General features: G+C 48.1%; 1 protein-coding gene across 1 annotated transcript in view; it reads right to left on the bottom strand.

The window, feature by feature from the left end:
- Positions 1 to 13528, bottom strand: part of PREP (prolyl endopeptidase) — a 488637-nt gene extending 475109 nt beyond the window's left edge. Inside the window, exons 1-2 of the mRNA XM_029595338.1 lie at positions 13389 to 13528; positions 1823 to 1897 (exon numbers count right to left, since the gene is read on the bottom strand). Coding sequence (XP_029451198.1) covers positions 1823 to 1897; positions 13389 to 13433 — 120 coding nt within the window. The 5' untranslated portion in view covers positions 13434 to 13528. The remainder of the gene's footprint in view (positions 1 to 1822; positions 1898 to 13388) is intronic.
- Positions 13529 to 14046: the final 518 nt, after the last annotated feature.

Below are 14046 nucleotides of genomic sequence, written 5' to 3'. Positions count from 1 at the left end.
TCATATTTCTGGAGACAGCAGGCTGGATTTCTCTAGCTTTTTCAAAGAAAGGTTAGTCTGGTTTTTTCTGGGTGCAGGCAGGATTTGTCTTTCATGTACCTAGCTTAAAACATGAGTAATGATGAAATAACTATTTTACAACAGCTGTCTTCAAAACCCCTTCAGAGATCATACATGCAAGGGACACAGGGTCCACTTTAGGATAATTCAGTGAAGGAAGATTTTAAAATTGCAGGTGGAGTGAAGCAGAATTTACTATGAGCTTAACAAGCCGCACATGAACAGCTACAGCACCACAAGCCAGCTCTAGACCTGAAGGGCCGCAAATGGCTTTCATTTTCAAGTAAACAATGTAAACTACCTTGGTTCTTAGCTGATGAATATTTATGCTGCAGAAAACCAGGAGGTGCCCAACTCTAATCTATGCCTTTGGCTAAACAAACTCCTCATGCTCTGCACTGGGAGACAAAGTATTCCCTGATCCTACACCTAAGAAGTAAGTTCTGTTTCTTTCGAGAAAAAAAAAAAATATATTAAAAAAAATTCCCTCACAACTAACAAACAGCAGGCCGGAAGCCTACACTATTCATCTTATAGGCAGTCCACCCTTCACTGAAACCTACTCCTAACTACCCCCTCCTACCTATACCCGCACAGCAACCTGAAAAAATCAACATGATACAAACTTTCCCTATCCCCATCATCCCTCATTCACCCTTCAATAGAGGTAACACACACATACTCAATCTCCAACGACCTAAAAGGTCATTGATTCCCATCATGATTTCCCCCCTAACTCAATTCCTGGGCCTATCTTTAATCACCCTAACCCTACTCAACGCACAATCCTTATCAAAAAAATCCCACATGCTCAACGACTATCTCTTAGACACCCAACCGGAACTGTGTGCTATCACTGAATCTTGGTTGAAAAACACAGACACACCACTAATCAACCAATTACAGACACAAATATATGACCTTTTCTCTATTCCCAGAGAGAAAAAAAAGAGGGGGTGGACTACTGCTAGCCACTAAAAAAGATCTGAAACTAGCCCAACACCCAATTAAATCTGCGACTAAACTTGAAATCGGACTATTCAAATCCTCCCAGCTCCAAATCTGTCTGATCTACGCCCCGCCTGGGCTACTAGAATCCGACCCTTCGCCTCTCATAGAATTGGTAGCCAAACACATCAACACCAACGCACCAGCCATACTGCTAGGAGACTTCAACATTCATGTTGACTCCCCTTCCCCATCCGCCAATTGTGAAGCCTTACTCTCTTCCCTACTAGCTATGGGATTCAAACAAATTAACAGCAAAGCAACCACTCCTTGCTGATCGACTCTTCTATACGTTTAGAATAGAAATTGTTAATCTATCCTTTTCTTCTAACAGCCATGTTCGATCTCCCTGTTTTAATTTAACTTTTTTTCGCTTCCTATGTTAACTGGTTTCCCCCTTGTTTACTGTAAACCGGTAAGATAAGACCTAGTCTTGAGCATAGTTATATTAAAAGAACTTAAATAAAAAAATAAATAAATAAATCCTGCTGCACAGGTAACCTTTAAACTCCATCAGTAATCTTCGGGCAATGTTGATCAGGGTGTGCCAGAAACAGAAAGACAGACCTTGAACGGAACCGTTAATTCCGTTCCTGTTCTTTTCTTGCTATTTAATCAATTCCATACCACCCTGTTTTCAATTGAGCAATTAAAGGAAAAAGTCAGCCAAGGTGGTGGGAAGTAATAGGAGAAACCAGTCTGAAATGAGAGACACGCCCACAGCCCAGCCTCCTAACAGAGCTGCTTCCCTTACCTTTGTCTGCTCACTATCAGGATCTTCAAGCCACTTATAAGGATCACAGATTTTGCACCCATGATAGTCTTCTATCTGCAAACCACAAGAAACACACGGATTCCATAACAGACAAGTGACACCTTATTAGAAGTCTGGGCAAAGTGATGCCTCTCCATGCACTGCACTGCACTTATTCTAGCAAAAACCTCTGTAGCACATGAGTCTTTGGGGGGAGTAATGTAGCACATAATCTGTCCATTCGACCATCTGTCAGAGAATATGTCCCAGCTGAGAGCAGACTGCATGACCATCTAGTCTAGAGACAGCAGCAGAGGCTCCAGTGAACGGTCGGACACTGGACTGCCTCATGGCTCAGAACCGCAGCTGCTGGCTCTACACCAGAGGAAGGCAGTGTGGAATTCCAGATGGGACATGTGCCCTCGCCGCAGTGTCTGCTCATAGGTCTGAATACCTTAAGCTTCAGGGATGCTCTTGTGCTCAGTATCTGTTGAGCATTTGTTATTCAGAGGTCTATGTATAGGATGACGACCATACAGCTCCATGGCTGGGGTTTTACCCCACTGCATGCACAGTAGACCTAGTCCTGCTTTTCTTAAGGTACTCAAAAACTCCATTTCCCTGCATTCAGTGGGCTAAAACCAGGAGTGGCTCAACTCGTTGCCCTGGATATGAAATTGGACAGTCACCCCATGTATGTACATAATGAGTCTCATCTAGTGTGATTAGCAGAAATTGAAACTGTAATAGCCTCAAGGCAAAGACTATGGATGCAAGTGATGACACAGATCTCTTGGTTCTACAGGGCTGTAATCACTCATTTTGCCCTCTCCACTAGTCCATCAATTGATTTGCATTAATGCAGTATTATGTGGCGTTGTACCAAGCTGCAATATGTCTGTGAGTTCTATTTTTCAAACTGTATTAAAATGGATGATTGAAAACTGTGTGTCAATTTTACCAACATACGAGTGCACTGGAACCTGGCAGATCTAGAAAGATCAAAGACCAGAAATGGAAGCGGCAGAAATAATATAGACGGCAAAAGAGAAGGAGAGGAAGAAGAGAAAATTAAATGAGAAAGTCCAGTCCCGGGGCTCAGACCACCACCATCTCTATGAGCATGGATCAGAGATGCTAATTTTATCTTCTTCGAGGCTAGCTCATCGGTCTTTTGTTTCATGGCACAAAACAACTAATTTTAAAACCTCCCTTATTTTAATACTCAACTCTTCAAAAATCCATCCACTTTAATGTAATTAAATTGAGCATTGCTCATTACAAAGAACATCTTTTAAGAAAGGTGGAGGGTCTTCATCGAATGACTTGAGGAGAGATTGAAGAATCTAAATATGTACACCCTGGAGGAAAGGAGGAGCAGAGGTGATATGATACAGACTTTCAGATACTTGAAAGGTTTTAATGATCTAAAGACAATGACAAACCTTTTCCATTGGAAAATAATCAGCAGAACCAGGGCTCATGATTTGAAACTCCAGGGAGGAAGACTCAGAACCAATTTCAGGAAGTATTTCTTCACGGAGAAGTTGGTGGATGCCTGGAATGCCCTTCCGGAGGAAGTGGTGAAGACTAAAACTGTGAAGGACTTCAAAGGGGCATGGGATAAATACTGTGGATCCATAAAGTCTAGAGGATGTGAATGAAGAGAAGAGGCATGGGGGTAGCTTGCGGGAATGACAGCTACTACCTGGAGATTAATGGAGAAATTACTTACCTGATCATTTCGTTTTCCTTAATGTAGACAGACTCAGGACCAATGGGTATAGTATACTCCTGATAGCAGTTGGAGACGGAGTCAGATTTCAATCTGACGTCACTACTGGTACATATACCCCTGCAGGAAGTGCTGCTCTTCAGTATTCTCCTCGAAAAGCAATAGTGGATATATGTGTGACTGAATACCTTGAATAACTTGGATAACTTGATTAATTTGAACTGGTTGAGTTGGTTATAGCTGGAGACCACCAGTGCCCTCAACCAAGAAACGTCGACACCCGGCAGGATGGGTGTCCTAACTGGAGGGAAAGCTAGGCTTACCCGTGATTATCTCGCTTTCGGGGATGTCTCCCGAGAATTCCACGATAGACGGCAGCCGTGGGTGGGATTCTGAGTCCATCTGTCTACACTATGGAAAACGAAATTATCAGGTAAGTAATTTCTCCATTTCCTAGCGCGTAGCAGATGGACTCAGGACCAATGGGATGTATAAAAGCTACACCCGAACTGGGTGGGAGGCTGCCCGTGGCCCTCTTAGTACTGCCCTTGCGAATGCTGAGTCCTCCCGGGCCTGAACATCCAGGCGGTAGAACCTAGAGAAGGTGTGGATGGAGGACCATGTCACCGCACGACAGATCTCGGCAGGTGACAGCATCTTGGTTTCCGCCCAGGACACTGCCTGGGCTCTTGTGGAATGGGCCTTGACTTGTAAAGGTGGTGGCTTGCCTGCTTCTACGTAGGCTGCCTTGATAACTTCTTTGATCCAGTGAGCTATGGTTGCCCGTGAGGCCGCTTCCCCTTGCTTCTTCCCGTTGTGAAGGATGAATAGACGGTCCGTCTTTCGTAAGGACTCCGACCTTTCCAGGTATCGGACTAGGAGTCTGCCGACGTTGAGGTGGCGCAGACGGCGAGATTCATCCGAGTCCTTATGCTCATCTGGCAATGGTAGCGAGATGGTTTGGTTGAGATGGAAGCGAGAGACCACTTTGGGGAGGAAAGACGGGACCATGCGTAACTGAATGGCTCCCAGAGTGAGCCTGAGGAATGGCTCCCGACAGGACAGTGTTTGGAGATTGGAGATACGACGGGCCGAACAGACTACCACCAGGAAGGCCGTCTTCAACGTTAGTAGCCACAGGGACAGGCCGTGGAGATGTCTTAAGGAGGCTCCTGTTAAGAAGTCTAAGACTAGGTTGAGGTTCCATAGGGACACCGGCCACTTAAGGGGTGGTCGGATCTGCTTGACTCCTTTCAGAAAGCGGGAGATGTCTGGGTGAGAGGCTAGGCTGCCGCCCTCACTCTTGGTTCTGTAGCATGACAATGCGGGCACCTGAACCTTGATGGAGTTGAGAGACAACCTCTTCTGTAAGCCGTTCTGCAGGAATTCCATAATCGTGGGAATTTTGACTGACCGTGGGATGATGTCGCGTTCCTCACACCAGGCTTCAAATACTCTCCAAATCCTTATGTATGTTAGAGATGTGGATAACGTGCGTGCTCGGAGAAGGGTGTCAATTACAGCCCCCGAGTATCCACTCTTCTTCAGGCGCGTCCTCTCAATGGCCAGACCATAAGAAAGAATCGAGCTGGGTCTTCTTGGAGGATCGGCCATTGTTGGAGCAGATCCCTGTGTGGAGGTAGAGGGAGAGGGCTCCCTGTCAGTAGCCTTCGCATGTCTGCATACCATGGCCTTCTTGCCCAGTCTGGGGCCACTAGCAATACTGGTCCCTTGTGGTGTTCTATCTTGCGGATGATTCCGCCCAATAGGGGCCACGGCGGAAAGGCGTATAGTAGGGTTTCCTGTGGCCAAGTCTGTACCAGGGCATCGATCCCCTGGGACTGAGGTTCCCATCTGCGGCTGAAGAAGCTGGGCACTTGGGCGTTGGACCGGTTTGCCAGGAGATCCATGGTTGGTGTTCCCCAACGGTTTACTATCAACTGGAAGGCTGTAGTCAACAGTCTCCATTCTCCTGGGTCTAGACTTTCTCTGCTGAGGTAATCCGCAGCGACATTGTCTTTCCCCGCGATGTGGACGGCCGAGATCTCTCGAAGATTCGCTTCCGCCCACGTCATTAGGGGGCCTATCTCCAGGAACACCTGTTGGCTTCTGGTTCCTCCCTGACAGTTGATGTAGGCCACTGTCGTGGCATTGTCCGACATGACTGACTGATTTGTCCCGGAGTCTGTGACTGAACCATAGGCAGGCTAGTCTGACTGCCCGTGCTTCTAGTCGGTTGATGTTCCATCTCGACTCTTCTTTGCTCCATTGCCCCATGGCTGTCAGCTCCTGGCAGTGTGCTCCCCATCCTCATAGGATGGCATCCATGGTGAGCAGGATCCAGGTCGGTGAGGATAGCCTCACTCCCTTGCTCAGATGGCCTTCTTGTAGCCACCATCATATCTGGGTTTCAACTTTTTCCGGGAGCTGGAGGTGAATGCTGTAGTTCTGGGACAGCGGGCTCCATCGTGACGATAGAGAGCGCTGTAGAGGTCTCATGTGAGCTCTTGCCCAACGCACTACTTTCAGTGTGGATGCCATGAGGCCGAGAACTTGGAGGTAGTCCCAATGCTGTGGGGCGAAGCTCCTTGTCGGTGTCATAATGACCTTGTCTTGTTTGGTGTCGAACCAAACTCCCAGGTACTCTAGAGATTGTGAGGGCTGCAAACAGCTCTTGTTTGTGTTGACCACCCACACGAGGCTCTCCAACAGAGCTTTGACTCTGTTGGTCGCCTGGTGACTTTCCTCTGGGGACTTTGCCCTGATCAGCCTTCCTTCCACAGTGTCACTGCCACTTCCACCATGATTTTGGTGAACGTCTGGGGTGCTGTGGCTAACCTGAATGGTAGTGCCCGGAACTGGTAGTGATGGTCCAAGATCGTGAAGCGTCGAAAACGCTGATGCTCTGGTGGACCGGAATGTGCAGGTAGGCTTCCGACAGATCCAGGGATTTAAGGAATTCTCCCGGGTGTATCGCCCTTATGACCGAGTGTAGGATTTCCATGCGGAAGCGAGGAATCTTCAGGTGTCGGTTGACAGACTTGAGATCTAGGATGGGCTGGAACGTACCCTCTTTCTTGGGAACGATAAAATAGAGGGAATAGTGCCCAGTATTTATTTGTTGCGAGGGCACCGGTGTTATAGCCTCTAAGGCAAGTAATTTGGTCAGTGTAGCTTCCACTGCCGTCCTCTTCTGTAGGGGTCGAGGCAGGGGGACTTCACAAACTTGTCCGGAGGGATGTGATGGAAGTCCAGATAATATCCCTCTCAAATGATGGCTAGGACCCACTTGTCCGAAGTTATCTCGACCCATCTTTGGTAGAATAGGGCACGTCTGCCCCCTATGGCTTCTTCCCTTGGACGGGTCAGCTGATTTTCATTCTGGGGTGTGGCTCCTGCCTGCGGGGCGAACCGCTTGATATGCGCTTCTGTATGGATTAAAGCGCTGTGAGATCCTCTGCCCCTAGAGGTTTGGGGGAAGGGTCACTGGTTTCTCTTACTCCTGTCCTCCAGTAGCCGCGGTAGTGGGGATTCGCCCCATTCGTTGGCTAGCCTCTCCTGTTCGCTTCCGAACAGGAGGGTTCCCTTGAAGGGCATTCCCATGAGTCTCGTTTTGGACGATGCATCGGCCGACCAGCTTCGGAGCCAGAGTTGTCTTCTGGCCACCACGGCAGATGACATGTTCTAGCCGCGGTACGCACCAGATCAAAGGTGGCATCCGTGAGGAATGATACAGTTAGTTCCAGGGCTTCACCGGGGGTGTTGTTCCTGGTCTGGGATAAGCAGGCGCATGTCACCACGGCACAGCAGGCTGCGATCTGTAGAGACATAGCGGAGACGTCAAAGGATCTTTTGAAGATGGATTCCAGATGTCTGTCTTGGGCATCCTTGAGTGCTGCTCTTCCTTCAACTGGAATGGTAGTGAGCTTCGAGATCGCGCAAACCATGGCATCCACTCTCGGACATGCCAGAAGATCTTTGGCAGCAGGGTCAGGGGGTACATGGCTGCCAGGGCCTGCCCCCTTTTGAGCGTGGTCTCCGGGGCTTCCCATTCCAGGTCAATTAGCTGCTGGACAGCTTGTAACCGCGGAAAATGGTGGGAGGTCTGACGGAGTCCCTCCAGGAGAGGATTCGTCTTAGGTTCCCCCGAGGCATTTGTGCCTGGGATAGCGAGCTCTTCCAAGCTGTGTGTGACCAGGTCTGGAAGCTCATCCTTGGAGAAGAAATGCCTCATGGTTCAGTGGGGTTCCATCCCTGGGGGGAGTACCCCTTCCTCCAGGGGTTCTGAATCCTCGTCCGAGTTGTCCGTGTCCCCGAAGGTGGAGGAGGCACTTCTCTGGGCCTAGAGGGTCCCGGGATGTTGAGGTCCTCTGGGGGAGGCTGTGGCCGTGTTATCTGAGGCGCCGACTGCATATGGATAAATGTATGCAGGCCTTTGAAGAATTCCACCCAGAAGATAGATACTGGGTCTAAATTGAGAGGCACTGTGTCCCTGGGGAGCTCCGTCTGAGAGACCCCCACTGGGGGTCACGAGGTCCGGCATACTGTCTGAGGAGCTGGATCCCGGTATGGCTGAGGGCCTTCGGCTGAATCACCCAGGGCCCTGTATGCACAGGGCCGTGGCCTCTTCATGCCGTGCAGCTCTAATGTGGCATGCTGGGCAGAGGCCCTGCGCCTTGAGCTTCTTCTGCGGTGGTGCCATGGCTTGTGCGCATAAAAAATATAGAGACCGGGCGGCTTAGTTATGCACGTGCTCAAGATGCGCGCGCCACTGTGCACACAGATCAATTTTATGTGCCCGGTACAGTAAGCTTGTGGCTATGCACTTTGCTATGCGCACGGCACTTAAGTGCGTGTCGATGTGCATATAAGGGATTTGTGCGCACGGCTCGCCTCTGTGCGCACAGGTCGAGACGGCGGACAGGGCGGCAAACAGGTCAATATGGCGACGGCAACACGTGGCCAATATGGCGACCACCTCGGAGGGTCTCCACGTGGGAGGACCCGCGATTCTGACCGGGGCCTAGGCCTGCTAGGGCTGATCAACCTGGTGGCACTGGCACCAGCTGGCGACCTGTGCGACTCTTCGAACTTCGGAGACCGGAGACTTTAAAGAAGTTTTCTACCTTACCTTGTCTCGGCCTTTCCCGGTCTCGTTCTGGGCAGTCTCCGGCTGCGGGGGGAAGAAGGAAAATACCTTCACCACCGAGCTCAAAGTTGCACCCACTGCCTCTCAGCCTCACCCGTTGCCGGGGGCTAAGTCCACACCGAGGATCGACTGCCAGACTGAGACTTACCTCGGAGGGATTGCGGAAATCACCTCGGGAATTCTCAAATGGGGGAGGGACCCAAGGGGTGTCACCGTAGGAGAGCGGGGCTCGTCTGTAGAGGTAAGATTTCTTCTTGTTTTGGGTTTCTTTGGTAAATTACTCTAACGTTGTGCGAGCGTGCATTGAGTCCCGAACTGCTATGGAGACGGAAAATACTGAAGAGCAGCACTTCCTGCAGGGGTATATGTACTAGGACTGACGTCAGATTGAAATCTGATCCGTCTCTAACTGCTATCAGGAGTACACTATACCCATTGGTCCTGAGTCCATCTGCTACACGCAAGGAAATACCCTTATTCAATAAACATACTCACAGTCAATGCGACTCCAGCATTGCTCTATGCTTCAACGGCAAGAGGAAATGTGGTAAAAAGGATTTGTATTCACAAAAAAACCAGGGAGTAGCTTGCTTGTTGCGGCGGTTACTACCTCGAATCAATTAAGCCTGATACTTCACTTGGAATACATATCCAGCGCAACTCACTGCTTCAACGGCAGGGGGAATAAAGAAAAGAGGAATTATATTCAGACAACAACCAACAAGGACTGAATGGCACAGACTGGGTAAACAAATAAGCGTGGGAGTAGCTTGCTTATTGCAGCAACTCCTACCCCTAACCAATTAAGCTAGAGACTTCACTTAGATGCACTGCTCTCTACATCAATGGCAGGGGTGGAAGGTAACTAGAACCAAAAAATTACTAATAAGGGCAAAAGAAACAGATACGTATGAGAAAAAAAAAGAAAAAAAGTGTGAAAACTTGTTGGGCAGACTGGATGGGCTGTTTGGTCTTCTTTGCCGTCATTTCTATGAATTAAAAAACCCTTCTTTATACATAAATCCAAATCTGCGATAAATCTGAATAGGAGCTCCCACGGACCATAAAGTCTAATGCGGGGATAGTGTACAAGCTCAAATCAATAAATTATTTTTATTGTATTCTGTTTACTGTTGTACACCACTCTGAGCCGGTTTAAAGAAAAGCAGCTAGGAAATGTAAAAAGAGTAAAATTCTAGCGCTCAGGTTCCCTCCACATTGTGCAGGACTGTCAGATATAACACTGCCTTGTCTACTGTACATCCTTTACCGATGCAGTGACATGACAGAAAACGGAACAGCTGCGGCACAACACTGCAATCCGTACACCAAAGGCAGTCTTCCACAGGGGCTGAAAGGTGCACAGCTTTTGCCAATGGCCAGAAGAGCCTCACTGAAATGGCGCAAGAGCGATTGGGCATCGCTCCTGCCCACGAGCACTGCCACTTGCCGTGGGGTAATGGGGAGCCGGAGCGGAATGGGGGGGGGGGGGGGGGGAAAGGATGATCAGAGGCTTTTGCAGGTCGGCTGGGGGGGGGGGGGGTGGAGTGGGAGAGTAGCACAGGCTTTCCCTTGGGAAAGTGGAGGGAGAGAGCACAAGAAGAGTAAAGTTGTTCTCTCCCATTATTTTTTATGGGCTTTTCTACCAGTTAAACCACAGTTCTGGTTACCCATAATCCCTTTAGATCTAATCAACTTGCACTTTGACTCAGATGCATCTTTGTAGTGTAATGCCTCTTTTTTGCCAAAAGACAGCCTCCATCAGTGGAGGCAAGAACGGTATCTGAATTCAAGAAAGCCACCTCTTATGACCTCACTCTGTGCTGTAAAGGAGGTGTGGTCCTGGTCCACTGCCAGCAGCCTACTGCCAAATCACTGTGACCGTCAGAGATCCCCTTAATGCCACATTCTCGATAAGCAAAATATCAGGTATCTAATACGGTGCTGACTGAATCAAGAGGTAAGACAAGAGAAGAAAGCATGAAGAATAACGACATGCCTTATGCAACACTGTTGTTCCTTATCGCCCCTGTATTCTCGGAAGTGTTCTGGATTGGTCTAGCAGGACTCTAGGAAAGAAAATTATCAGGTAAGAATAATTTAACCTTCTTTATCTTCCTGCTAGACCAGTCTTCACGTATGGGAGATATTTAAACTTCTCCTTGTTGGGGGCGGGAGGAAAAGGCTGTCTTAATGATCCCTGCCCCAACTGTGATGGCAGAAAAAGACCATATGACTTTATCTAGTCTGCCCTTCTATCCAATTTATCGAGTCTTATAATTTCTATCACTCCCTCAGAGATCGCATGTATTTATCCGCTACTTTCTTGAATTCAGATACTGTTTTTGTCTCCACCACCTTCACTAGGAGGTCATTCCATGCAGCTACTACCTTTTCTGTAAAGAAATATTTCCTTAGATTACTCTGTCTATCACCCTTACCCTATATGCCCTCCTTAATTCTAGAGCACAGATTCCCCAGCTGGTCAGGCTTTCAGAATATCCAAGGTGAATATACATGAGACAAACTTGCATGCGCTGCCTCCCTTAACTGAGGGTGCTCCAGGCCAGGTTTGGGAACCAGTGTCCTAGAGCCTCTTTTCTGTTGATTATTACTAAATTCCTTATTGGTATATTTTACCCTTTCAGAAAGCTGTGATTTCAGAATTCTGAAAGGGGATTGGTCCTTTCACTGACAGCTGACAATAGGGATACCAACAGGCTGCAAGTGATGGAGGGGATAAGGTCTTCTCTGGCTAGGGTTGCTGAGGGGGGGGGGAGGGTGGAACTTAAAGGGCTCTGACCAGTTTACAGGGGGATTTGGGAGGGTGGGAACGGGTTCTGCTCTAGCCTAGCTAATTTTTTTAAGGTAAGAGAGAGGATAATTCGGGCCTGGCCACATCAGGCCAAGAAGTTCCACTTGGGAGTTCAGGGCTAGCACAGATTTACAGATGACGACATGCAAAGTAGCCACTGAGTTTTAAAAAAAAAAGGGCTATTTAGCGTACTTTCCTTTTTTACTCCTGGCTATTTATATGTCATTAGTTTCTTACATATGTGTGGGAAAAGCATGTAAGGTGTGCGAAAAATAAAACCCACACTAAAATCTAACTGATTTTAGCAAGGGTTTTATTACATCGGCCTCGATAGAGAGGATAGTGGTGGAAACAGAGTAGAGGGGTGAGTGAAAGGAGAAACAATTGGGAGTGGGAAACAGCAGTGTCCATGTTCTACATTTATTTAGACATGTTATAAACCCTCGTTCCATTTATAGATAACGGTTTACAAAGTGACATTCATAACTGTAACTCAACGAATAGACAGTGGTGGTACACAGGGGCAGGCATTTATCAAGTCTGAAATTTCTAGTCCACATTAACATTGATCTAGTCCTTCTTGTTTTTGTGGTTCTTTATATTCTGATGTTTTTAAGTTAAATGATTTGCATTTTTGAATAGCCATGTTTTTAATTCACATTTAAATCTTTTTCTATCTGGTAAAATCCGACATTTCAGGCAGAGCATTCCAGAGCTTTAGACCCGCTATGGAAAACACTCGATCTCTTATTTGCATCAGATGTGTGATCTGTAGTGTGGGAATAATCAGTAGTCCTTTATTTTGAGATCTTAGTGTTTGCTGAGGATTGTAAGGTTGTAGTGTCATTTCTAACAAGCCAGTGTTATTGGAATGAATGATGTTGAATATTAGTGTTATTACTTTATTGTACATTCTTGACTGTACTGTTAACTAATGCAGTGGTATCAGCGATGGTGTAATACTATCATATTTCCTAGATCATAGTAATAGTCTTGCTGCAGCATTTTGCAAAAGCTGCAGTGGTTTTAGATGACTTGCTGGAAGACCTAGTAGTAGGGAGTTGCAGTAGTCAAGGTTTGAGAAGATAAGCCTTCACAATGTAAGAGTTAATAGTGGTTTTAATCGATGTAGAATACTCCCCACTTGGCCTTACCATTCTTAATTAATTTACTGTTGTACATTTTCATTGTGAGGTTCTCATCTAAATCCGGGACATACCATATTGGGTTTATTGTTGTACCTCTGCACTTAATGTTTGTGAAGTATTGGCAACCATGTATGCTATATTTTGTACTTGCATCTTGTTTAATAAAAATTAATTTTCAGAAATTAAAAAAACCCCCAAGGACATGGGGTGAGATGGTGTTTCTTTTAAAGTCTGAGAATTTAAATGCTCCTCTACGCAAAGCTATAGAGCTGTGCTTCCCAACCCAGACCAGGAAGACAACTGGGAAGAGGTGGCCGGGCCTTCTGGGTCTTTCTGTGCCCCCATTCACGGAGTTATGGCGTGGGGTGGGAGGGCCACAGTTTCGGACCGCCGCACTTGCCAGAGGCACAAGAGCTGCACCCTGGAGACGAGCCAGGGACAGCGCTCCCGGAGTGAGGAGCTTCACCTCGGGAAGGTGCCTGCGGGTAAGCCCTCGTCATGCCGGCATCTGTGCTGAAAGATCATCTGCAGGCGCTACCGGGCAACGTCCTGAGCCACCCCCCCAGACAGAGGGCACTTTGGAAGGAAGACGTTTTCATTTCGCTTTCGCACAGGGGCCCCGGCGATGGGAGGGCGGTCGCCGGACAGAAAGCGGTGCCCAGTCTGAAGAGCTTAAGGCCCGCACGTCTGAAACCAGCGGGGACGCCCCCCTCACTCACCGCCGTGTCGTCGCGGAAGGCCTGCGGGTAGTGGAAGGGCTGCATGGCCGCCAGGAGGAGAAGAAGGAAGCCGGGAGGGAGCCTTCACTACAACTGCCGGGAGGGAACCGACGAGAGAGAGAGCGAGAGAGAACCGAGAGACCTGCCGAGGGAGGAGGTGGAAGATCACAGCGGCCCCTGCCGTGCACCGCCGGTACTGCACGAGCAAGACGCACGTGTCCCCGCCTCCCTCCGTCGCAAGAACCAAAGAGATAGCAGGCTCCATCCAGCCCAGCATCCTCTCTGCCATAGCCCGGATCAGGCAGAAATACCCAGCAGCTCCCAAAGAGTACATCCATCTCTCGTTCCTCACGCCCAAGTCCCAAATCAAACCTTTTCCAATGGAAAGGAATTGGCCATACTGCATCAGACCAAAAGACTAGTATCCGGTGTCCAATCCAGGTCACGAGTACATGGCAGGAACCCAAAGAGTTAATTCTGCTCATCCCAGGGATTTCCCCAAGTCCATCTTAATAATACTTTATGGACTTTTATTTTGATGTTTCACTTTACACAACAGATTACATGCAGGTATTTCCCTATCCCCAGAGGGTTTATAATCCAAGTTTGTACCAGAGGCAATGGAGAGTAAAGCAACAGTTGGACTCAAACATTGGTT

The sequence above is a fragment of the Rhinatrema bivittatum genome, chromosome 3 (assembly GCF_901001135.1).
Source record: "Rhinatrema bivittatum chromosome 3, aRhiBiv1.1, whole genome shotgun sequence".
NCBI classification, from domain to species: Eukaryota; Metazoa; Chordata; class Amphibia; order Gymnophiona; family Rhinatrematidae; genus Rhinatrema; species Rhinatrema bivittatum.
This window is presented reverse-complemented; position numbering and strand designations above follow the sequence as displayed.